At 36.3% G+C, this 26,823-nt stretch overlaps 2 protein-coding genes across 11 annotated transcripts in view; one reads left to right on the plus strand and one right to left on the minus strand.

The window, feature by feature from the left end:
* The window catches only part of LOC118272332 (guanine nucleotide exchange factor DBS), a 96,119-nt gene that overhangs the window by 46,046 nt on the left and 23,250 nt on the right, over nucleotides 1-26,823 (minus strand). For 5 of the 9 annotated variants that reach the window (XR_004783357.2, XM_035588728.2, XM_035588797.2 and 2 more), the window contains exons 2-5: nucleotides 3,680-3,878; nucleotides 1,843-1,933; nucleotides 1,036-1,266; nucleotides 277-410 (exon numbers count right to left, since the gene is read on the minus strand). Coding sequence is in view for 8 of the 9 variants with exons in the window: in XM_035588728.2 (XP_035444621.1) it covers nucleotides 277-410; nucleotides 1,036-1,266; nucleotides 1,843-1,933; nucleotides 3,680-3,878 (655 nt within the window). In the remaining variant the exon portion in view is untranslated. Of the gene's footprint in view, nucleotides 1-276; nucleotides 411-1,035; nucleotides 1,267-1,842; nucleotides 1,934-3,679; nucleotides 3,879-13,358; nucleotides 13,521-13,758; nucleotides 13,976-25,381; nucleotides 25,708-26,823 lie in introns of those variants that run through there. The other 4 variants (XM_035588754.2, XM_035588779.2, XM_035588737.2 and 1 more) reach the window with 4 other exon arrangements.
* LOC118274916 (uncharacterized protein K02A2.6-like) lies at nucleotides 18,518-24,062 on the plus strand. 2 transcript variants are annotated; one of them, XM_050699010.1, is made up of 2 exons: nucleotides 18,518-19,628; nucleotides 19,734-24,062. In XM_050699010.1, exon 2 carries the CDS (start codon nucleotides 19,957-19,959, stop codon nucleotides 23,758-23,760), a length of 3,804 nt encoding a protein of 1,267 aa, XP_050554967.1. In that variant the 5' UTR covers nucleotides 18,518-19,628; nucleotides 19,734-19,956; the 3' UTR covers nucleotides 23,761-24,062. The 2 variants fall into 2 exon arrangements, with proteins under 2 accessions (XP_050554967.1, XP_035448593.2); XM_035592700.2 differs by having other exon boundaries at nucleotides 18,518-18,770; nucleotides 19,857-24,062.

Below are 26,823 nucleotides of genomic sequence, written 5' to 3' on the forward strand. Positions count from 1 at the left end.
CTATCTTATATAGTATTTTAGTACTGTGAGATACAGATGTAGCACAAATGGTGAAAAGTGAGTGTACATTATATAGTGGCATTACTTGCCGTCATGTGCACCTCTGCCTGCCCTTTCAGGGATAAAAAGCGTGACGTTTCGGCAGCAGTATTTTAGTACATTTATTATACTTTTAATGAATCAATATTACTCAGTATGTGTGTCGAAATACACGGAGCGTGCATAGGTTCTGCAAGAAATATCATAATAATATCATGGTAATCCACTGTTACTCACCTATTTTCCTGACAGTCTAATAAATCTTTGGTTTGTGTCGGGTCATTTCCCATATCGCAGTCCACAATTTCATGCATAAACTCATCCAATTTACTTGAGATTTCCTTCATTAACGTAGAAAATTTCTCTAGTGCCTGAAACATACATTTCAATAATTATAATTCTTGTTTATAACTGGATGAGCGCATCATAAAAATCAAGCAAAAGTTTGTTACTCTTAATGTATTCAAATTACTGAAATTACACACTCGAGTAATTATTTCAGGTAATTGTTCTCAGTATTTCATACAGGCGATCGGCACTGCATGAAATTTCCCATATTTCCACACATTAAATTCAGTGCGCAAGGATAAACATCATTGAACAATTTGAACTGAATTGAACTCTCCAGTTTCTTGAACGTAAAAAACTTTGATAGCGCGATATAGATACGAGTTGTTATGCTGTAGCAAACTAGATGTCGCTAGTATCGATGGGTTTATGTTCAAGAAACTGCAGCTTCTAATTGTAAAAATAAAGAGTAATGGAAATTAATAACTTTTCAAGTAAATAAACGTAACAAATAGATAAAAAAATATATAATATTAAACTTTAGATTACCATAAGATCGGGTTTCTTTAACCATTAACAGGATAACTTTGACCGAAACTATTAGACTAATATACGTTTTGTTCTGGATTCCTATTGGTTATAGAATTTGGGTCAAAGAAACCCGATCTTACAGATAATTAATTTAAAATCTAATTAACATCAACTTACTATTCGCTGTTGTATCCACTCAGCATGTGAATACTGTAGGTCTCCGCCGAGATCTGCCGTCAATTGTGACCTATCAAAGTGCTCATACAGCTCCTCAACCGAAGAACAGACAAGCACCCTGAACCTGAACTCCTCCTTAAATAATTTGCTACTGACTTCGGACAGCGCCTTCTGTAGGAAGCTAGCTGGTCGAAGTACGTAAACTGCGTGAATTATTCCAGGGAAGAATTCCTGGAAAAAAGGAAAAAGTAATATTAATTTTCTAGACATGACACTGACGAGTTTCTGGGGCAAATGGTTCATAAATATAGGAATTTTTATGTTTTAATCAATTAGCTGAATGGTTGTGTTATACGAAATCGTGAAATTCTGGATTTTCGTTAATCGTGTGACCCACTTTTGATTATGTGTTTGTGTTTCATTACGTAACAGAACATATTTCTTACTTCTTATGTTTGCGTAGATGATATAGCACACTCATTTAATAATTGTATCCGCACGAATTGGAAGCGAGCCATCTTGTCTTACCCGAAAGGCTAAACTATATTGCTGAGATTTACGAAATCCAAACTTTTATCCTGGTCAATTAAATCTATGTGACAAACATTGTTTTATTCCTTAATTCGGAATGAGGGCTTGTAAACTACTTATCAAAGTCCTATGTCTTTGATAAATAATGATAGAATAGGATGCCTTGACTATTCTAAGCATCATCCTATTCTACCAGTGCCTCATGCTTGTCTGGTTTGGAAACGCTAAAACTAAAAGGCTAACTAACGCTAAAAGAAATAGCCTCTGAATACTTACTGAGATCCTTAATAATACTGTTTTGACAGAATTCCATCGGTCTTTCCTCCTGTCTATGATAATGTGGAAGCCCATGTCTGCTTCCAGTAACCTGTAATGAGAAAGAAATATCCATTACTAATGAAACTGAGAATCGATCGGTATTTATTTAACGATCACTTATTAATGCCGTCTGGTATCGATTCTCTTGGACTGTGGTAATAAATATTCTATCACAATAGAATTATGGTGGAGTTTCATTTAATACCCGCTTAGAGACGACCTTCACGGCAAGTTCATGGTAGGTTGAAATAATCCTTATTTCATTTCGTTAATAGTGATTTTTTGACGATTCTAATGGAGCCTCAGGAAGGTTGATTGACTTTAAGGTTACAAGTATCTAAAGAAAGCTTTCTTGTTTAAACATTTCTGTGCTTACAAAGGGTGGGTTAAGTATTCTGTTCCCCAGGTTTTAGTTGAAATCACATTATCGGGATGCCACTCCACAATTTTATTGTCCGCTTTTAAATTGGGCTCCCGGGAGTGTAAACAGCCCATTAATCCGCATGTCAGCTGCTGGTAAGCCATTGAATTCATGCTGCATGATTTTATTGGTTTTATACTGTTTTACCCCAAGGACAGGTAATGTTAGAGTGGTGCATTTGCACAATATTCCTATTCCTAGATAATTAAATTACGACTCTGTATTGGAGCTTGGAGCACAGAGTCTAATAGAGCGTGAAAAATCTCTGTGGGTGGTCCCTTCCAATTAAGCGCAATAAGAAAAATATTACAAAATGAAATACCTACTTAACTATAAAAGGAGAGTGGATTAACGAAAGTGTATTTGGAAAGATCCTATGAGACTAGTATTTTATCATTCCAATCCCTCAGTGAGTATAAAATACCGTTAGGGGCTAGAAAGACGCATAAGATTTGTAGTGTAGCTGTTTCTATTTAAAATACATCATTGTAATAGAGCTCAATAATTTGTTAATAAGTTCTAGTAGGTATTCAAATACCTATCTACACCATATTTTCCATATTGGCTACTACAAAGTCCTTACATCAACATCATTACAATGCCATTCGTGTGAACTGAAGTGGAATGCCGCAGTCTAGACGAAGTTCAGAAGATTGTCTTCCTACCTATTGTTATAGGGCTACATATTATTATAACCACTGTATGTACATGTACTATGAAAATATAGTAACGATAGCTATGTAAACATCACTTCGTAGTAGTCTACGTACTATCATTGTATAATATAAATACCATTTTATAAGATAGGCGATTTATATAATATGATACTTCAATTATTATTGAATAAGTAATACAAAATAAGTCATATAATTTTAGCTAATAAAAAGATCTGTTGAATATCAAAATGTAACGTTTGAAAGGTTAAATAAAATCAAACGAATATAAAAATCGGAAAAAGACATAGGTACAAGTTTGAATGACGTCGTACCCACACCACAGAATACTACCCATTCGTGTAATCTCCGTAGCCACCTGAAGTGACGATATGAAATGGGTCAAGCACCGAACTGACAGGTTGGTATTGCCTACTCGGTAAAGAGGAAATGTGGGATGAAATACTCGAATGGACTGTCTGTCCCCGTGTCCCGACAAACTTCGTATCGCCTCATTGTGACATGATGTGTTAAATTGTATAAGATGTGTTTTGTGACCTTTTCTTCTTAAGTTTTAGTAGTTAGGTATTGTGTTTGTCTTTTTGAACACGATTATCTAAAAAATTACTATATGTTTGTAACTAATTTTATGTTGTTTTCATCACTGAATTAAGGGATGCTTAAAGGTGATACATGTGAAACATATCGAGATGATACTTACGAGGGCACAGAGGTGAGGTAAAGCAGCAGCCGCCGATACTCTGAGGGTGTGATGATGTGGAAGTTGTTGTTGTCGGGGAAGGTGATGAGAGGGCGATGGTCCCTCGCCAGCCCTCCCGTCGCCAGCGCGTACTGCGGCAGCAGCAGCTCGCTGACGTTGCGACCCTCGTCTCCATCGCCGCAGCCATCGCACTCCGCTTCTGTCGACATAACACAACATTAATAGCTACCTATTTTATAAAAACTTAAATAGAACTTTAGAAACATTTGTGTTAGTAGTTAAAAGTATATCTCAGTAATCAAAAGTTACGAGGAAATCTATTAAATTAGTTATACCAAGTATCCTATAATTATTTTTTTTATATGAATTACGGTATTCTACTAGAAGAAGCCAGCTCAAGCCAGTTCAATATACTTTAAAGTATCTATTAAAGTCTTAAAAGCATTTAACACGTTCACTGCGGCTGCCCAAGATTAAGACTTACTGCCAGTGCTGTACAAGTCACATACTTCCCGTATCAAGAATGCCTGATGTGCGTTACGACGTCTATTTCGAGGAAAACTTCACAGAGACATGGAAACTCTTCAGCAGAATTTTTTTCTGTACCAATACATAGTTTACATCCTTGTGTATAAGCTAGTAGCACGGGGTTCTTAGTAATATTTTAAAAGTTACAGGTATTTTTAAAAATGGTTGATTTTACGGGAAAATACTTGTCGTGGCGCATACAACAGTCGTATTGCTAGGGATGGGGTATCACAAAAACGTTGTTTTGTTTTAGATTCATTATTTTTTATTAGAGTATTACACAATCAACAAAACCTTTTTTGTAATAAAAGTAATAATTGTTAACAAAAACAGTAACTTCTTATTTTAACAAACATTAACAAAACAGTAACTTCTTATTTTATATAATTATTTATTTGTTTTACTTGATAATCTAATCATCAGAAAAAAATACTTAAAAAATAATAAGAGTAGTAGGTGCCATACCATGAAATGAGATAATCCTTAATAATAATTCTTTACATAACATCCTGCATAATCACGACTAATAGGAACTTTAAGTAGGATATCGCGTTCTGTAAAAACGTATTGACTAGGCACAGCACTATGACTAAATGAAGCTCACGTTCAGTGCGGTACGGGGTTTAGGATACGGCCAAATAGTTCCCGTATCGCACTATTGTACAATAATTACCTTTCTGTGCGTTACGACAAAATAATTCCCGTACATTTTTATTCTTAAATTTGAATACACTATAAGTAAGCACATCGGGAATATAGGTGTCTCTTTTTTACTTGAACGAATACTTGAATAAATCACCTCCGCACGGAGAGTAAAACCAGGACAACTAGCTGCCGCACAGAGCGATACTCAATTACAACCAAATACTTCCCGTAACGCAGTGAACGTGTTAAAGAACCTCAGGTCTTGTTATAATAAGTTGGCCTCAGCCAACAGCTGATTAATATTCACACTTTAAATACTTAAAGATAACGCCAGCTACAGCAATTATTGCGTAGAGTGTTAACTCATTACCTCGCCGCTTAGGTTAATTTATTTAATCGTTTAAAAATATAATATCCCACTGACTAATGAGTTCGTCAAGTTTAAAGAGTTAGCCGCACTAACGAGTTAACTTGGAGGATTTCGCTTAGCTCCGAGTCAAGTAGACTTAAATCAGCTCCTAGTGGGAAAAGTTCACTTCATTAGAGTTTTCATATAATCCGCAATTTTCCGCAGAGAAATGCGGATCATCAAATATTTATAGCGTGCAAAATGGAAATGGAATGGAACATGCGATTCCCAAAAGTAAAGAAACATCTAAACGAGAAAAATACATAAATCTGCGTATCTACGCTACCGAACCCGGTCGGATCCTTTGTGTAATCAACGAGAGCTTTTAACCTTCCACGTTTTAATAATCCGCGCAAAGAATAATGGAAATAATGGACAAATTAATATTAACTAACCTTCAACCTCGGAGTCGACTTCGGGAAGGTATTTTAATAAATTATACCAATTTATCCTTACAGCAAATCGCTGTGTAAGCAATCTGAATAAAGTAACTTACAAAAAGCGCGATCGCGTGATCCGTAACGATTAATTATAATGGAACAGGTACCTAAGAACTTAAGGTAGAAACATGGCGGATTTATCAAGATGGATATACGGGAATTTATTTAATGTGAACGCTGCTTACTTCTCGGTCACCCAATAACAGCGTCGTAAAATGTAGCCAAGGTAAGGAGGAACAATGATTTGCGTATTTTGTCGCATGCCTCACTATAATAATCGTGATAACGTCGAAGAAAATTACCTGCGGTTGACCGAAAGGTTTAATGTGAAGTAATTTTGCAGTAAAGTAACGGTCATTATTAAGTTATATTATAACCTTGATTTATGATAGAAATAAGGGTTTACGAAACATATAAAAAGCTGCAAAGCAATGTTATGTTGTAGATATAGGGTTAGCACCACATAGTCCGTAATACCTAGTTACTGCCCATTGCAATGTAAACAGACGTAGTAACACAAACGCTATGAAATGGATCAGAGGCGGATTAATCTCAATAGTAACACAACAAATGAACACCTGAACGGAGTCCATTTGCGTGATTGCAGGATTACTGTGTCACGATTTCGGGGCCGTCACACAATATCGTGTCAGAATTTCGGAACAAACAAACGTATTCCTCATTGTTGAAATAACTTCACGAAATTACATAAAATGACAAAGGATAAGTTGGATTTTAAAGGAAAAAAATAAACAAAATGTAAAAAAAACTATAAAGGAAAAAAAAACTATTAGAAGTCTGTGCCAGGTGTTAAGTTCTCATCAACAGAAATTAATCAAGCCCAAACACAAGGTGGTTACCGTTAACCGTTGAGGAGTTCCATCGACTAGCAAATTAATCTCCAAGCATCAAGATGGTTACTGTCAGACCCATATGAAATTGATTCACAATTGGCGCAGTAATCGATGAACAAATAAAAATGAAACAAACATCCGAACATAGTACCTCCTCCTGTTTTTGAAGTCGGTAAACATAATAAGTATCTCGAAACAAACAAACAAAGGCTTCGTTAAGAGTAAAAATATAATAAATTTAAATAAATAAATAATGAAATATACACAAACATACACGAGAGAAGAATATTCTCTTGATTGTGACCATCCGAGCTCTGGTAACGAAATTAATGTTTACACACTTGACTTGCTAAATAAGAATTTTCGTCAGTTCGTTACAATTTTCCATCTGGTTACCTCAACAGAATGGTTTAAACGCAAAGATTTCTTTATTCTTTAGTAGTTAAACATCAGCTTCACTTTCAGGTTCACTCGTAAAAATGTTAAGAATATTTTATTCCAAGGTTCGTTGAACTCGCTTAAATCAGTCTTTTGTAATTCTGTTGCTTTTCTTAGCTCTAATTAAGTGTCTGGTTTAGTATTCTTACCACAGGTTTTCTTAATAGCATTTTGCGTTAAAAGGCCTAGAAATGGATGGGAGCCGAATTTGCAACAGAACGGAACTTGAACTCATTACGACGACAGGCGATGAAATAAGGGCAACCTAATTTTACAAGAATACTCAAATTAGGCCGGAACAAACGGTTCCCGGAATATACATATAAAAAAATTAAGAAAAGGCAAGACTGGTTATACATATGTCTGAACATTAAAAAAGTGCACAAAAGTCTTTGCTAGTTAAATTGAACTCGTATTTGAGTTAACATACTAAGATACATGAACTACTGGCAATAAGCCAATCTTTTACGTTGTTATAAATTGAGAAAAATCAGGCCAAAATGTGGTAACAATATTCAGATTAACTCTTTTTAGCTTCGAAAGACTAATAGTTGCCCAATCTAACCGCAGTAAGCAATGGTTCACTAACTAGATCTCGTACCTTATATTGTAGTAAACTAGGTACTACTAGTCACCTAGGTATTATTATGTTTCTAGGTGTTACGTTAACGGTATACCTGACACCTCCCGCTTCGCTGCCTCCTTCAGGGAAACACCCATATGTTAATTTTGCCAGCAAAATTACACCTCAAAGGCATTATTTAAACTAGACTGAATAATCGCTAAGGAGAATTTATTCGTCCAACAGATTTTGTTTGCCATATAAAATATTGTTAGTCTTTTGTACCTATACTTTTTCTTAATTTGACGTTAAATAAAATTAATAGTTTGTAAGTGATAAAAAATTCTAGCACTATTATTAAAATCTATACTAATATTATAAAGCTAAAGAGTTTGTTTGATTGTTTGTTTGTTTGTTTGAACGCGCTAATCTCAGGAACTACTGGTCCGATTTGAATCTTCTTGAAATTCTTTTTGTGTTGGATCGCACATTTATCGAGGAAGGTTATAGGCTATAAATCATTACGCTACGATCAATAGGAACTGAGCAGAGCGGGTGAAACCGCGCGGAAGTAGCTAGTAATTAATATACAGCAACAACAAAGTTTAATTTGATATATTTTACGTAATATAAAGAAATAATCATTCGCGAGGCTGGCAAGACAAGGTGTAGACGATTCATAATATTGCCAACGGTCATTATTCAAATAGAGTTCGTCGACCGTACGACTCGCGCGCAAAGGTCAACATAATTGATTCCGAGACGAGGCAAACACTTCAAACAAAAGATTATACACAAAATTATTTTATGTGAACTCAACAAGATAAATGCGGAAGTGTTTAAAATACGAGACAAAGTTTAAATTTCAGTCATTTTGAAACGAATAAAAATTAATCTTCGGTGATTCTGTCGGTCATTCATGTTTAATCTTAGAGGGCATACCTATAACTAAAATTATATTATCTGTATGAATCACAAGACATGTAATATTGGACTATTAATTTGTTTTTATAGACCACTAATCGAGCAGTCGTGCGATGTAACGTTGCCAGTACCTAGTACAGACACACAAAGTATACAATTATCTAAGACATGCACTCAACACAAGAAAAACAGTAGAATAAAATAGAACGGCGCCTTTTTAGGTGTGAACGAACACGTGAAAACGTTTTCACGATTTACAGACGCGTAATGTTTTGTATCTCATATGTTTTACACAAATAGCTACGTAACACCGCTAGCGATCACCTAGAACGAAGTTAGATAACATTTGTTTACATAAAGTTTTAGTATTCTAACGTAAACTTGTTAAACGTGGGTAAACGTTACCGATATGTTGAGAATGTTTAGATATCGTGCTCATTCTTACTCCAGCGAAAATGAAAGTCATTTCATAAAAGATTGATTATTCTGTGACTAATTAAATTACGAGTAGATGAAATCGTCCGATCATTTTTAGACATAGAGCAACGCGGGCCTCGTACCGAGGGGAGTAGCCATAGCGTTTATTTCTAGTACAAAATAGTCTGTCATTTTTTGCGGGGGGAAATCTGCACGCACACAAAAACAATTACCTGTCACTACGACACTCACACAAAACAATTAGAACATCACAAACACAATTTCACACATACATCGAAACATTCTCTATCGCTACATTCGAAATAATGTAAACATTTCTTAAAAGTACATTGACAAATGTGGCTGTGCAACAGTCGATATGAATTATCGATGTATTTGAAAACTTGGTTAGGGAAATCAGGTTAAAAAAAATACAAATATTAATTTTAAGTATAGGACTATAATTTTATCCACTAGATTGCTTGCCAAAAAAAGTTCACACTTAGTCATTTTAATATTATATTGAAATAATTTTAATTAAGTATTATGTAGGGTAATTTTAATATTTAAAAATTATCGTAGCTAAATACGCAGTATGAGTACCTATATTTCAAATCAAATAATGTAATTTTATCGATAAATATCTCTACAACACAGTAACAGCACTTTTGTCTAGTTGTAGTGAGAGCTCCGATATCAACACCGATTAGTCGCTCGACCAATCTGCTTATTGTATGAGAGCGCGCGGTCTGTGTTGCTAAACAAATCCGAATCAACACAACCTTAATTTATTGTAATATTTACGTTTTAAAAGAATAAAATAGTAATAGTGAGACTAAAAATTAATTCTTCCACAAGGTCACTCACGACAATTGTTCACCTACAAGATACTTAGTTTATGTATTTTTATTGGAAAAACACTCATTAAACATCCGTAAAAGTTATTACTTTTGCTACTTTACACGATTTTCTTATCACCGTTACTTTATGGCTCTCCCGACTCCCGAGTCAGACGTTCTCACGCAGTAAAATACTTTATACACTTCAGTAGGAATGTAATATATGGGAAAGAGGAGCCCAAAAGCTGAAGAGAGCTCACAATATGGAAACGACGGACGGCAGTTTAATACTATGTAAATATGGGTATAAGAAAAATATTCTGCGGTGTTTCTGCTCTTGATACCTGATATTATGGACATCACGGCGGAATTGCTTCCGCAATATACACCTAGACATCAACGTGATCCACTCTAATGGTCCGTACGTGGTATTCAAATCATCGACATTGTTACGTAGACCCAGTTATAATGACGGAGAGGGAATTTCAATCGTTACCGGGATTCTCGATCACACAAATGACAGAGATGATGAGCGTATTTGTTCGATTATTGCGAGCGACATTACACAATTGAGGAACACGAACTGTACATTACTCTGTTCGTCGTAATAGAATACTACTACGTAGTACTATATGAATAAATACAAACGTGTCTTTTAAATAGGTAATCTAAAACAAAGCATACTTTAAAAGTTGTTAATTACCTAAGTAGTCTTTGTTACACTATCTTTGTACTTTATATTCCTTTTTTAAGACATCACTTGATCTCCCTTTGTTGTCGGACATTTATGTCGTCGTGACTAAACCCAGGTTCGGTGCGACAACGATGTTTTGAGCTACAGAACAAATTCCCACGACCTCGCAAACTATAAGGGTATTAAGTCTCCTTTGTTCATGATGCAGATAACATCTCCAAAGGATATGCGAACATCCTTTGGGTAATTAAACTCGATCGTCTACCTACGGCTTAGTCCCAGATCGATACTCGAATGATGAGGTAATGAGTGCTATCAAGATGTCAGTAGTTTTTTAGAGCCCTCAATTACCTACGTCCTCGTTACTGGGACAGAGCTGTCATTAATGACCCTTAATGGTGATCATCATTAGCCTGATTCAACTGCAATCAAAGATACATAACAAGGAAAGAACTTCCGTAAACATGACTAGGTAAATGTTTTCTAAAATATCAATAGAAAGTGATTTTATTATATAGATGAATGTTTGCATCTCTTCAGCCAAACAGCACTTCGCATAAACTTCATTACAATTGCAAAGATATTTTCTAAGAACATCTTTTGACGTCGTAATTGGAGCTGTTAGCGTTTACTATTCAAATAAGCATTTGTTTGCTTAATTCAATATTCAAGAGCAGTTGTTGAGCCCAGCTTATTCTGTTAGCAGATATTCCGGAGGCTGCGTCGTCAGCATCGTATCAATAGCCGGTATTGTGGCCCGGGACGGAGGGCTCTTAAACTGCCATTCCGGGCTCATTGCTATGCGGCGTGCAACCCCAACGTGGTCCCTTATGTTATCCTGATGTTTCTGTGACTATGTTACAACTTGTGACCGACTTCTCTGATTACATAATGTCATTATCTGCCGACGATAATACCGGCAAACAAATTATGACTACAAAGGACCTGAATATGGAATCTTGTCACATATTTTGTCGAAGTATTTTAAACGAAAAAGTTTTTTCTCGAGCGGTTCGTAATAGCAAGCTCGTTACTATTATATTATATCTTTGGTAATAAAACATTTCCCAGTGTGATAGCTTTTTACGGACAGACAGGAGATAACTATTTTCATTTCCAACCCCCTGGCGAGATAAAGTTATTTCATCTCCAGAGAGCTATCAATACAGTGGGATTATCAGTTGTAACGGGCTGATGTAATCATGTGCGTGTCTACACAATATACGTCTATACGATAGACAATGCCTGTCAACGTTTTTGTACCTAGCTAGCAGACTGAGGAAGATTTGTAGTAGCAGAAAGGTATGTGGATGTGCACCGCAGGCGCACCGAGCAAAGCAACGCAACGGTACGGCTATCCAACTTTTTGAGAAGATTTGTTAATGCAGTTCGTATTATTGGCATTGTGAATTTAATGAATCTGCTCGTAACAGTATTGAAATCCCATTTATCTCTGGATTAAGAATGAATGAAGATAGTGCAACAGAATGCAAGCATGTAGCATACAATTAAAATGGCATAGATATGAATAAATGAAATAATTAGATCGAATTACTACAAATGTCGAACCCGACACCTCTTGTTCTGCAGTTGCAATTGGGAAGTTGCGACGAATCTTAATAAGATTTTAAATAGCGGATCTTGATTAGATATACAAATAAATTATGATTTTAATTTGTAAAAGAAATGAGTATGAAATTAACATGTATGTGTTTGACTTTCACTTATTTAAATTAAATTGTTAAATACTTATTTAGCATAAGTATATTTATTACAGCTAGGTATGTTATTCAGGAAAACCATAATCAAAAAATAGTGGTTCGATACCAAATTTAACTTGTAGACAGTCAAAACGGAATTACAGGGAAATTAAAACGAAAATTATAACCTAGTTATAAATAAATGAGTTTGATGGCGTAATAATGTTACAGTTTCCCTATTAAATAATGTGACAAATATAGAAAAATACTTTAAGTTTGGTACCTACGTAAATTATAAAGTATAGGTAGTACAATATTTCTTTATATTATTTTGCTAAAATGTTTTAGAGATAATCGATAACACGATTTTTTTTCTGTCACTTTGTTATATCGACCACATTATCACTGCAACACCTAAAGGTTAGCAAGAATGCCTGTGGCATTAGACCCTTCCTTATACATTAAACTAGCAAAAAGTTAAATAAAAATAATAATAACACCTGATTGTAAATGATCAACGCCGCCTATGTTCCATAGATTATCTTTGAACTTTAATAAGATAAAAATACATATTTGAGTAGACCAAAAGACATTTCTCTTTTCGTAATATTTTCGGTATGTAATAGAATATCTTAATTTAGACACACTAAACCGGCTTAGTAACCAATACACGGTAGATTAGCATGTTATCGTATAGTAATTATTATTAGGTTCTGTTTTGTGTACACTTGAAAACAAATGATGTTATGTCCACGTGTTTATCGCGCTAATTCAACAAATCAATGTTTGTTGGTATTACTAAACATTTACCTAAATTATAAATTTAATTACTTAGCAGTATCCATCTATTTCTAACATTAGATACCTAGTCTTAAGTAAATAGGTATGTCTATTGTATGTTAACATTCTTAGCTTACGAATACATAAACATGTTTATGTACATTGTAAATTATATCAACCATTCCGGGATCAAATTCCTAAAATTCTTCGCGAGACCACTAAAGGCCGGGCTCACAATGTCTGAATACGCTTTTAAGCCAAGAAGCGATGCTAAAATACTTTTAATACAATTTCTTCAAGCGTGTCGCGAACACAATCACACATAAGTAATTCACTTGATATGAACCTCACACGTGTAAGTACATACGTGCACACACACGTTTCGTGACGCAAACTTCGCACACAGTAAAAACATTAACAAAAACTTGTAGCAACACATAACCACTTGCCTATTTTCTCAGTCTTGATAAAAAAGAAACTCAGTCGCATCTGTGCAATCCACACGCGAAACACTATGCGACACATCCGTATGCGCGTGCGCAGGCTTCTGCGCTTCCCGCCTTCTGACTATCAACGTTCATCTGAAGATCTCCTCAATCACTCGCGAGTTGAATACAATACCTAACGTCATCGAGTCGAAAAACTAAGCGGTAAATCGATTTTACGCATCGGCTATCGTCAATCGTGAACGTTCAAAACTAAATTGACTGCGTAGTTGTGTTATTCTTTAATGAAATGAAAATACACTGAACGTGGCGTCGTTTTCAGTAACAAGGTGATCGTCATTGAGACATAGCAACGTGTCGTGAGTTTGTCGCGTGTCTGCTCGTTATTAATTAATGGCATTACCTTGGAATCCGAAGCACTGCATCCTCCGGCGAATGCGGCAGCACGCGCCCCCCGCGGCCACACTGATACTAGTGTTGTCGCGCTCTGACATCACATCACCCTTTGACATACGACCTTTGTTACCTACATTTGACTTACGCACTCGTGGCTTTGTCACGAAGCAATAAGGTGCACGGAGCGCTACACGGTCACACAGTACAATACGCGCGCTGAACTGTAACTGACGGGCCAATATGGCATCCGCTGTGATCACTTCTCAATAGTTCTCAATCAATAAGATAAACTTGAGATCTGAGCGAGATGATTTCCTTATCTGATAATAGTATGGATCATATCATAAAAACTATGCCGTAACAAAATAAAACGTGTGTCAACTTTATCATGAAATCTTATCATTTTAAATCTATGGGAATTTTACAGTTTTTTATCTTCACTTTAAATTATTTTAGGGAGCTATATAAAAACGCTTTTTTCCTTTACAATTTTTAGACGGACGTTGTTCCCAGTGCACCAAAACCAACGCAACTTTATGCCAAAATATTTACATTAAAAGCTATGAACCTGATACGATGAACGAGAGGAAGCAATATTTCTTGTTTCGTAAATGAAAAATATGGGCAAGCCGAGTTCGAGTCAAACAACTTTTTATTAAATACTGTGGAAGAGAGCTTGGCGCAAAAAAATAGGAGTTCAGATTGAATGCGGTCGAAATGTAGGCAGACATCCGAATGATTCGGTTCCGATGGTGAAGCAAACGAGGCCAGCGCGCTGCGGAATGCAGGCAAACAGACTGGAACACCGATCTTTAACTAAACTGGACTTTCTGACAGACGAGAGATAATAAATCACGGGCAGATAGTAGTATGTTCAGCAAGCACCAACTATTAAAACTCATCAATGAAAAACGGATGTTATTAAGCTTTATAAGTTTATCGCTTCAACGTTTACTTGTTTATGTGATGAAAAGACCACCCATGTGGAACATTATGCATTACGCTGGAATAATTAATGGCTCATATTATTTACTTTGCATTAATCAGTTGAAGGTTTCGAAAATGACATGTATTACACTGATCTGCATTCAATGGGAAGGTATAAAACATATCTGCAACACTTATCAAAACAATCAAGTCCTGAGGTGAGAAACAAAACATACATTTAATGTTTATGTCTCCCAAGAAACAATCGAAGGGACCTGAGACAATTGGCGCACAAAACTGAGAATGTGAATTGTTCCAGAACAGGGCATGACGAAAAAATTTTGCAACTCGTTAGTGTTTTCTGATTTCAAATGAGGTATCTACCGATTTAGCAAGCAAGATTATTAAGTAGGTACCTAACTCAAAGGAAATAAATCTAATATGAATCATTTGCGACTGCGCACTTAGCATAGCACTTATTGTTCTAGGTTCTTTTTCTCAAGTACTAATGATATAGTCAAGAGCACATAAAGTAAGTAGTTTGTTGCCACTAACAACGCAATGTTTTCATTATTCTCCGTCACATGATTTACCCAACAGCTTGTTTACTTGCACAAGCACACATGTATTGATTTTTATACCTAACGCGTATCAGTGCCTTATCTACGAGTACCATAATCCCAGCTCATTGGCTTGGCAGTCACAGTTGCAATGTTTTTGAAGTAGAATGGTGTAAAATTGTTTAAACATCGTTTACGACACGACAGGTTGTAAAGTCATCAAGAGTGAACGCCATTACTAAACCCATTTCTCTTGATGACTCTTCAAATGTTGCACCAGACTGTTAACTACTTAACTGCTTTCACACATTTCATTTTCTTTGATTTCTCAATATGGAATCCTTTTTGAAGAAAGACAGGAAAAGAAATGAAGTCTTAACTAAAATGGGGTTTATGGTTATTTGGTAAAATTAGTTTTGATCGTTTCTTGACGTTGTCTTAATATTTCAGTTGAAGTATTTGAGCAGGTGGTGATGACTAATTTACTTTTAAGTCAGTTTCTATACCGTTGTGGTCGCTGTCGGCGCCTGCACATCCGCACATTGTGTCAGTCACAGCGACCTTGCCATTGCGCAGTTGATCACACCGGAAATTTTCAACCATTCATCAGTTCTTTTGTACCTACTTAATTAACGACTAATTAAAATAGGATTTAGTTACGCTTTCATTTAAAACGGAGCTCTAAAAATGTAACGTGAATGACGCATAAAATTTCTTTGGGTTCAATTAAGTAAAAATAACAGCTAGAGACTTCCTAAATATCCTTTCTAATTAACTAAATTAAATAAAAAGGTTGCTATTGAGAACATTGCTCTCTATGCACTGAAGTTTAAACATTGTGGTCGTTCGATTTATATCGAGGAATATAAACTATTCAATAGACTAATGGATTGAAAATCCGACCAGGTTTTTCTTTAGAATTTTTCTGCAGACTCGGTTTCATTGGGAACATATACCATTGTACCTGTAAGTATCAAATAAATTGGACAAACGTAGGATAGCAATGATGGCTCATTTTATTTCTCCGTGGTTGAATCTATGTACGATAGATCTCTAGATTCCATTCATTTGGAGATTTCGACGTTCGATTCATAAATTATTAACTAGGCACTATGTACCTAGTTAATTTTGTATCATATTTATTAAATCAAAACATAGACGTACTCCAATTTTCCTACAACCGACAATCAAAACCGCAGTTTTCGTGAGCACACACGTACGGAAATTAGCCATAATAGATGCAGATTTCGAAAATGCAACCAGCCAAATTATAAACAGACCAATGTATTCGTCTAACTAAATGCATTCAGTAATTACAACAACATAGTTTTGCATTAAATATTGCCTATACTGGCTTTAATGTAACGCAGTAATTAGAAATTAACCCTTATCTATTCGTGTTACAGTTCGAGTGTTGTGTATAGATAGTCGTGTGTGATCGATACATAACAATGCGTAGCGAACTAGGCATAACGAGTGGCTGCAACTATGACAACTATCTAAGTCAGGGTCGCATCATCGCACAATGCCCAGATAACGTCTATACTTCTGTACACAGGTTTATACCCACTGTCATGTGTACCTACCACTATTTGTATACAACCTGTGTGTTCCCCGCCTTATTCAGACCCGACCCAAGTTTTGTATTTCATTTTAATATCAGTTTTGGGAATGGAATCCCATTTCGTTTTTGTGAAGGTATTTCTCGATTTCTATTGAAATTGTTTCTTCGGAATTATATTACCTACCTACCTTACATACCAACGTTATCAAGTTTTCTGCTAATTCTGAAATTGCTGGCTAAGTATTGCGCGAAATATGGGTTATCGGTGTTTGTTGTAAGCGATACTGAACGTTATGAGGGTTCATAATCAGGAGAAGTGATAAAATACCGATTAACGGACCCAATTCCCACGTTAGGGTGGAATACAGAGTGCAGGTGACTCATCGATATCATCATGCAACGTTGTGACTGACTTTCAATTGTCTCGATTACACAGGGGACGTCTGCCGTTACTTTCTTTAGCATACTTACATACATGTAATGGAAAAGTGACTTCTACTGAATTACCATACAATTTTCAACCTTCTAGTGATGAAATAGGTCAAGTATTCACAAAGACAGGTGAAAAATTGTGTTCCGTTTTCTCAAAGGCAAAGAAGTGACCTGCCACAACGTGAAACAGAGGTGTACGAAGAACAGGGTAGATTACTTCAAGTATGTAGGTATAGCTATTAATTTCATTCGAAACTACACTTTCGAACAAGCACCTAGCTTCACTGACAGACAGTCTGACTGACAGATAATTCCGTTTGCCGTTTCAAAAGTGCTTAATTGAAATAAATGTTTTGACTTTGAAAGTTGCACAATCAGGTAAATAGACACACTTTAGTTATTAGTTTATCATGAACTAATATGAAAATAAAACCAAAATTATGGATTATTTGAAATAAATGTTTTGACTTTGAAAGTTGCACAATCAAATAGACACACTTTAGTTATAAGTTTATCTTGAATTAATATGAAAATAAAACCAACGACAATGGATAGAATGACGTATCATGTGCGTGCAAAAACAGCAACGCAAAATCCACGGCTCGAGGCTCAAACAGAATAGTTGGTGTTTCAATTATTCAACAATGAACTGAAATGCGGATGGCCGCAATATGTGACAGTTTGGTCTAGCCAACTACAAAAGGTAACGGATACCCTAACTCTGTAATGTTGATAAGCTTCCATTGTACCTAAATTCCTAATTCTCCTGTAATTTAGATGCGTGTTTATTTGTTTCAGTAATACATCCCAGTCATCAAAATTGGCTACGATTGCATACCATATCTCTTGAGGACATAATCACAGAAATATTTAGCAAGATTTGATTTTTGATTATAAGTAAAACACCCATAATTATATTGTCATCTTTGGACGTTTAGCTATTTCTGACACTACAATATGTGTCTCCTTGAAACTCTTCAAAAAGTCGGCATTATAATGACACAAACAAAGTAAGAACACCTCGAAAACAGGTAATAAGTTGCCGACAAACATAAGAGGGAAGTTTGCTTGTCTACTTACAAAACTTCAGGGTATATTGTGTCTAAAAGAAGTCAAAGATCGATTCTGTATTAATGCTGGTTGAATAAATAATGGCCGCTGACGTCTGTCCACTTTTCATTACCGAAGGGTCAGTCACGGAATACGGGTGACGGTCATTCATGTCGCAATCTTTGACACCGGCATTTTGCTATGCTGCTATTTTTACGACAAAGACAAGTACCTCACTGTAGTGTTTGTGTCAGTATAGTAACTATAAAGATAGTTACATATATGCACATACACTGTCTCGTGCACACGGATGGTGGGGCGCGCACGGTATACACCATACCATAGACTATACAATATGGATAATACACGCTGAGACACGGTCGAGAGCGGACGCGCGCCTGCACATATCGTGTGTTGTCGAGCCAGTGGCAGTTTGTAGTGATCAGTGTGATACGGAGTATATTACAAGTGGCGACGAGGACAAAGGTCAGATTTTATTGTTACCATAAAAAAAAATTGATGAGGGTAATGAGTCACCTAACGGAATTTCGCCTTGCAGAAAATTATTCTTCTCGTATCTAAGACTTCTACTTAAGTTCATTAAGGGATCCATAGATACCTCCAAATCAAAAATAAAGAACCTAGCTTATAACCTATTGTTACGTAAAATTAATAAAAAGTGTCATGCAATAAGCAACAATAATGCCGCCGATTAATTACCCACAACAAGACAATACTTAAAATACAAATTCGTTATGTACTAAATACTAGATACTTATTCGTTACTGTGAACCATCTATTAAAACAAGTTGATCACAGTAAAACCAAGAGTTTTCGTATTGAATAAGTTTATATCAGTAAATATTTTTATACATTCCCTAATTTTCCCGCCAAAAAAAAACATCTCCTTAGCAACCGTAACTAAGGCGCGTAAAATCAACAACTGTCAAGCGGAAGGTGCTATAACGTTTTATTTATTTTTTTTCGTTATAAGAGTTATTTAAACAGACCAAAGAGTTTGTAAACTATTACTCTAAAAAACAAAACTTAGTCACTAAAGAGTTTTGATGTTGAGCTTGGTATATAATGCTCGACCCGAGGTCGGTAACATTACAAACTATTGTGTTGTTCGGGTTGGTCATATTTATGATAAACATATTATACAGTTAGATTAGATTAATCTTACCAGCAGATTGTTGTTGTGACCCTAATTGCAGACACAATTAAAGAACAATAGGTATGCTAGCGCCGGCGATAGACAGTTATGTGACACATTAATGCCATTCAATTGGATACATTTGGTACAAAGGTACCCCCATTCAATTGGAAACATTTGGTACAAAGGTACCTCCATTAAATTGGAAACATTTGGTACAAAGGTACCTCCATTAAATTGGAAACATTTGGTACAAAGGTACCTCCATTAAATTGGAAACATTTGGTACAAAGGTACCTCCATTAAATTGGAAACATTTGGTACAAAGGTACCTCCATTAAATTGGAAACATTTGGTACAAAGGTACCCTCATTCGATCGCAAAGTTGCATATTGGAAGAAACTTATTATTTTCAGGTCGCCCCAACTGACTCTTCACGATGTCAAACAACTTACCGCCATTAGAAAAATTAGACTTGGAAGGCGACAGTGCCTCATTAGGTCAACGTTGGGAAAAATGGAAAAGATCTTTATATATTTACCTGGAGGCGACAGAAATCACGACACCTATAAAAAAAGAGCGACACTCTTATTATTAGGTGGTTCGGGCTTACAGGAGATATTCTACAACTTACCCGGCGCAAATGCAGAATTAAGTGGTGATAATGATGTGTTCGCAATTGCAATAGCAAAGCTAGATGATTATTTCACTCCTAAGCAGAGTAAAGTTTACGAAAGGCATTTATTCCGTCTGTTAAAACAGGAAGAAGATGAGAAATTTGAAAAATTTTTAGTGAGGTTAAGAAAACAAGCGGAGAAGTGTCAGTTTGATAAGCCTGATGATCATTTAATCGACCAGATAGCAGAAAAATGTACATCAGTAGATTTACGTAAGAAAATTTTGAAAATAGGGGACAATATAACTCTTGAGAAAATAATTACGGAAGCTAACACGTTAGAGGTTGTCAATCGGCAAATGGAAGAATATGGGCAGAAGAATAAGTCAGTTAGTCAGGAAATAAATGCAATAGCCCCTTCCAAAAGAAGACAGTTAGACGGAGAAGGAAGAGCTTTTAAATTTGATGTAAAACGATCAAGGGTCAATCCAAGTAAGAATAAAGGATGTGGCAGATGTGGGAATCAAAAACATGCATCGGAAGATATAAATTGTCCGGCAAAAGGAAAAAAATGTCACAGCTGTGGAAAATTTGGCCATTTCAGGCAATATTGCAAGACTCAAGTCTCTCGGAAAAGGAAGAATGACGAAATCGATAAGCGGGAAGATCAGCCGATTAAGCTGGCTCGTAAACAGAAGGAAGTGGATCACGTAGCAGATGAAGAAATAGACTATGTATTCAATATTAACGATGATGCGAATATAGAATGTGAAGTGGGTGGCATAAAGACAACGATGTTAATTGATTCTGGATCAAAATATAACCTAATAACTGACACAACTTGGAATACTTTAAAAGAAAAAGGAGTGAAATGTTCAAATCAAGTTAAACAATCAGATAAAACACTTTTAGCTTACGGCAGTAAAATACCACTTGAAATTATGGGATCATTTGAGACAACTATTAAAGTAAACAAACAGGAAGAACGTACAAATATTTATGTTATTGCAAGAGGATCAAGAAACTTGTTGGGCAAAGACAGCGCTTTACGCCTTGGAGTACTGAAGCTCGGTATTGGAATTGATCAAATTCGGAATGGGCCGTTCCCAAAATTTAAGGATGTCATGATAGAGATACCCATCGATAATTCTAAAAAACCCGTCTGTCAACCCTATCGTAGAATTCCAATACCAATCGAAAATAAAATAGAAACTAAAATTAAGGAATTATTAGATAGTGACATTATTGAAGAAGTTCGAGAACCATCAAAATGGATATCTCCAATAGTGCCGATATTAAAAGACAACGGGGAATTACGACTTTGTGTAGATATGAGACGTGCAAATACGGCAATAATGCGAGAAAATCATCCATTGCCTTCAATGGAACACCTTCTGCCTAGGATAAAGAAAGCCCAATATTTTAGTAAACTAGATATAAAAAATGCATTCCATCAAATAGAACTGCATCCAGATTCTAGACATATAACAACATTCATTAGCTCAAAGGGTCTTTACCGTTATAAACGCTTAATGTTCGGAATTACTTGCGCACCTGAATTGTTCCAAAAAATATTGGAAAAAATGCTTTTAAAATGTGATGGGGTTATCAATTTTATCGACGACATATTAATATATGGCCGCGATGAGCAAGAACATGACTTACGTCTTCAGGAAGTATTGCGTGTATTAAAAGAAAACAATGTCCTACTGAATACCGAGAAATGCCTGTATAAAGTACAAAAAGTAAATTTCTTAGGACATGAGCTAACTCCTGAAGGTGTTAGACCATTAAATAAATACATAGATAGTGTAGCGAAGTTCAGGGCTCCCAAGACTGTTGAAGAACTACAGAGCTTCTTGGGTCTAATAAATTATATTAATAAATGGATACCTAATCTCGCTACAACGACAGAGCCATTAAAAGCCTTATTAAGACAAAAGTTTGGGAAACATGCAAATATCGAAGAAGTTTGGAGGAATGAACAGGAGACGGCTTTTTCGCAGATAAAGGAAAAGCTTAAGGATATTCCGACTCTTGGGTATTATGATGTCAATGACAAAACCCAAGTTATAGCCGATGCAAGCCCGGTTGGACTAGGAGCCGTCTTAGTACAGATCGATGCCAGAGGACCCAGGATAATAGCCTATGGTAATCGGACATTAACTGACTGTGAGCGTAGATATAGCCAAACTGAAAAAGAAGCTCTAGCTTTAGTTTGGGCTATTGAGCACTTTAATATTTTTCTTTTTGGGAAAGAATTTGATTTAATAACGGATCATAAGCCCTTGGAGGTTTTGTTTGGCGTAAAGTCCAAACCATGCGCCAGGATAGAAAGGTGGGTGCTAAGATTGCAGACATATAAATACAATATAAAATACAAACCTGGGAAAACAAATATAGCAGACCCCCTATCCCGGCTATGCAAATACTCGGAATATTCGGCGAATAAAAATGACGAACATGTGCATCATATTGTCGAAAATGCAAGGCCTAAAGCCGTTTCTATGGCCGACATTGAAATGCATTCTGAAGAAGACGAAGAAATTCGTAAAGTGAAGAAAGGCATTTATAATAATGACTGGGACGACAGTATCAAAGGATACAAAATATTTGATACTGAGTTATGTTTTTATGGCAACGTTCTCCTAAGAGGCAATAAATTAGTCATACCTTCAAAGCTTCGTAAACGTGTGTTAGACGCAGCACATGAAGGACACCCAGGAATAGTGGCTATGAAAGGACGTCTAAGAGGAAAGGTATGGTGGCCCAGGATAGACAAGGATGCGGAAACCATAGTTAGGAGTTGTAAAGCGTGTACTTTGGTTGGTTTGCCAAATCCACCTGCTCCTATGAAACGTCGTGAACTTCCTGAAGCACCCTGGGTTGACGTAGCGATGGATTTACTAGGACCTTTGCCTAGTAATGAATATCTACTAGTTCTCGTCGATTATTATAGTCGCTATAAGGAAGTTAAAATAACAAAAACGATTACTAGTACTCAAATCATCAAATTACTAAAAGAAATATTTAGCCGTTTAGGTTATCCTTCATCAATTACGGCAGATAATGGACGACAGTTTATAAGTGAGGAGTTTAAAGATTTCTGTAAGGAGTGTAACATAATACTCTTCCATACTGTCCCATACTGGCCTCAGCAAAACGGCGAGGTAGAGAGGCAGAATCGTGACATTTTAAAACGTCTAAAAATTGGCAAGATAGAAAATAAAGCTCTACCAGAGAGTTTGTGGGACTACCTCTTGATGTACAACTCCACACCTCACTCTGTGACAGGAAAAACACCATCCGAACTGTTCTTTAGAAGAAAAAACAGGGACAAAATTCCCATGCTACAGGATATAAATAATAAAGAAGATGACACCGAAATCAGAGATAGGGATAAAGAACAAAAAGGAAAGGGGAAAGAGTATGGAGATAAGAGAAGAAGAGCACAGGATGTGGATTTAAATGAAGGGGACAAAGTATATGTCAAGGAAATGGATAAAGCAAACAAACTAACTCCAAATTATAACCCAACGCCACACGTTGTTGAGAAAACCAAAGGTGGAGATGTTACCATCAGAAATGAAGAAACAGGACAGACTTTAAGGAGGAATATATTACATCTTAAACGAACAGAAGGTGTATGGAAAGCCGTCCAGGCAGATAAAGATGCAACCATGATTAATTCAGTGATTGATTAATATGTAATTGGAATATAATAAAAAATATTGTCTTGATTAATAAAGTTTTTAATTTAAAACAAGAAAGGGATGTAGTGTTTGTGTCAGTATAGTAACTATAAAGATAGTTACATATATGCACATACACTGTCTCGTGCACACGGATGGTGGGGCGCGCACGGTATACACCATACCATAGACTATACAATATGGATAATACACGCTGAGACACGGTCGAGAGCGGACGCGCGCCTGCACATATCGTGTGTTGTCGAGCCAGTGGCAGTTTGTAGTGATCAGTGTGATACGGAGTATATTACACTCACTATTGAATTAAATAAGATTTTCATTCTCATAGTTTATTGTAGTAGTTGTCGTGGCTTCGTCGTAAATCAGTCCAGTGGCATTCATTCATTTTTCCTTTTCATAAGTTTCCGTATCTATTACACGGGTTTAAGTAGATTTGCTTTTAAATGTGAATTGAACGATCACGTAGCAATAATATCATTTATCGCTAAACTGTCAGGCCTTCTAACTACACAACATTATCGAAATTTAATGCGGAGTATCTCGGGGAATTTTATGTCAAAGTAAATACATATTGGCTTTTCAGTAAGTGCTTAAGTACAGGTGCTTATATTGGTACGTTTGACATTTTATCTTTCAGGATAGCTAAGTACTATTAATGGATCGGTTATCGAGTGGCCGTCGCACACATTTACCTGATCTGTCGCCGACCTGTGGGAGACGGAGAGCAAACATTCCGCACAACAGCTGCTACACGAGTTCAAATGTTTGCCGAACATCAATCTTACATTCACTTCAAAGGATTACTGAACATACAAAGCTTCGCAGTCCAACATTCCATGACTTACGACTAATGAAACTATTCATGCAAATAATTTATTTGAAGCCCTATACGGGCAGAACTAACATTATAAAGGGTGGCATTACACCGCGTAGGCGCGTTCAGCCGCCGCTTACAAAGCCTCTACACCAGGGGTGGCCAACAGGTCGATCGCGATCGACCGGTCGATCCCGAGAGCATTTTTGATCGATCGCGGACCAGAAATTAAGAAAAAACTTCAAAATTTTTGGTACTAAAGTATGTGTACACATAAATATTTTGTATAAAAGGTCGATCGCGAGGAACTTTTAGAAAAAAGTCGATCGCGAGTACATATAAGTTGGCCACCCCTGCTCTACACAATATGTAGAATAGATTCTATAAACGAATTACGTTGCTTACATACTTGTAATATACTACGGATAATAAGGGACTAGCCTTATTTTGCGAAAACCTTATTTTCGCTTCAGTCAACAACCCTTAATACAAAATGATTTTAGGTGAGAGTACCTACCAAATTGTATCGCTTTGGCAAACGGCTTCAAAAATCCCTTTTAAGGATATAAAGGAACGTTTTCTTTTAATTTTATAACTTTTGATCTTTCCCAGACAAGGTTCAACACACAAGTAACTTTTAACGAAGAACGTAATGGTCAATTGTGCTGTAAAACGCTGTAACCAGTCGCGTCAACTTCTACAATACATTTAAACTCGTACAAAACCGGTTACGCTAACTTGACCATGATTTATGAAATAATAAAAATTCAATGACAACTGAGGTGTTCATAATTTTACCTGCTCTCCCAAGTCTGGATAACGCCTGCATTACCAACATTGTTATGTACAATTATTAATAAAGCACAAAATAACATAACACTCTGTACCTCTTCCAAAAGTTATCTCCAATTTGTTAGGCACCTCGAACCGTATTTTCATATCACTAGTTTTCCTATCACATTTAACACGAAACACTTTTATTTCCGAACCGGCACTATTTCGAAATTCAAAACTATTCGCGCCGCGTGGGGCAATGGAGCGGATCGGATATTCGTCGGTGACAACACAGCGCGTACTGAGCGCGCGGCCGTCCTTCCGCAATGGGATGGCTCCCGCCGCGCCGCCCTACATCTACACTGAATGCGACGCGTGAGATGTGATGTAATCTGCATGTGACGAAATGCACACACAGATTAGAACCGATCTTGTAGCGTCACAACTATTACTTTATCGCACAACAAACACTAACGTCTGCCGAGCACCCGAGCCGCTGTAATCCTCGGCAGAGTTCCGTTCGCACTGTCAACTGTTTTGGGAGCAGCTGAATTAAAATTAGTTTGTTATAATAACAAAGGCGTTCTGCAGTGCCTAATGTAAACATTGTTAATATGGACACAAAAGATACCAAACTGGAACAATTCGTTGGAAGCCATCCGTTTCTTGCACAACTATGGGGTTTTAGTAGAAGACAAATAAACATTTCATCCTGAGGGTGTTCCAGATTTTCGTGTTCCATATGTATGGACACAAACAAAACACCATGATTTACATCCCGATCAGGCATTGAAGTGTAAAATTTTATTTCACCGAAAATTTTCTGATCGAATGAACCAGGGAAGTTGAAATTGTTTTCAGATTCAATGAACGGTGAATAAATAAACATGACAGAGCAATAGTTCATCAGTCACCAGGAAGTTGTGAATAAGGCAACTGCGACGAATTGGGATTGCAGTTTAATGATACACCTAATATAAAGCAACGTTATATCATCAACCATTATGATAGATTACAATATTCAGTTACTTAGGAAGTAATTTAAGTACGGACGCTGCCGCTCGCGCTGGTCGTTTATTGTTCCTCTACATAGACCAGTACAGAATAGAATGTAATATCAAACATGTAAAAGGGCAAATACACTTAATATTTTTTTGGTTTCACGGCAAACCTTGTCCTTTAAGATCCTAATATTAGGGATAATCCAGATGCCGTAACACTTACTTAATCGCCTAATTTAGACAAAAATGTTTAAGGGAATGGTAACTGTTTCCCACACGTCACTTTAAGTTTGTAAACATGTTACGTATGTAGATGATTTTTGTCTACTGCTCAATGGTTTTGTTTACACCAGTGGTTCCCAAAGTAGACTACTTTACTACCACACCTATCTAAATCAAGTTCCTAAACTCAGGACCCGTCTTCAGAGCATTAAACCGTTACCAATGTGAAAATTAAATTCAGAA

The sequence above is a fragment of the Spodoptera frugiperda genome, chromosome 15 (genome assembly GCF_023101765.2).
Source record: "Spodoptera frugiperda isolate SF20-4 chromosome 15, AGI-APGP_CSIRO_Sfru_2.0, whole genome shotgun sequence".
Taxonomy (NCBI): Eukaryota; Metazoa; Arthropoda; class Insecta; order Lepidoptera; family Noctuidae; genus Spodoptera; species Spodoptera frugiperda.

Excerpts from the sequence above, each read along its gene's own strand:
- LOC118274916 (XM_050699010.1), top strand. The coding sequence starts at position 19,957 with ATGGAAAAGATCTTTATATATTTACCTGGAGGCGACAGAAATCACGAC.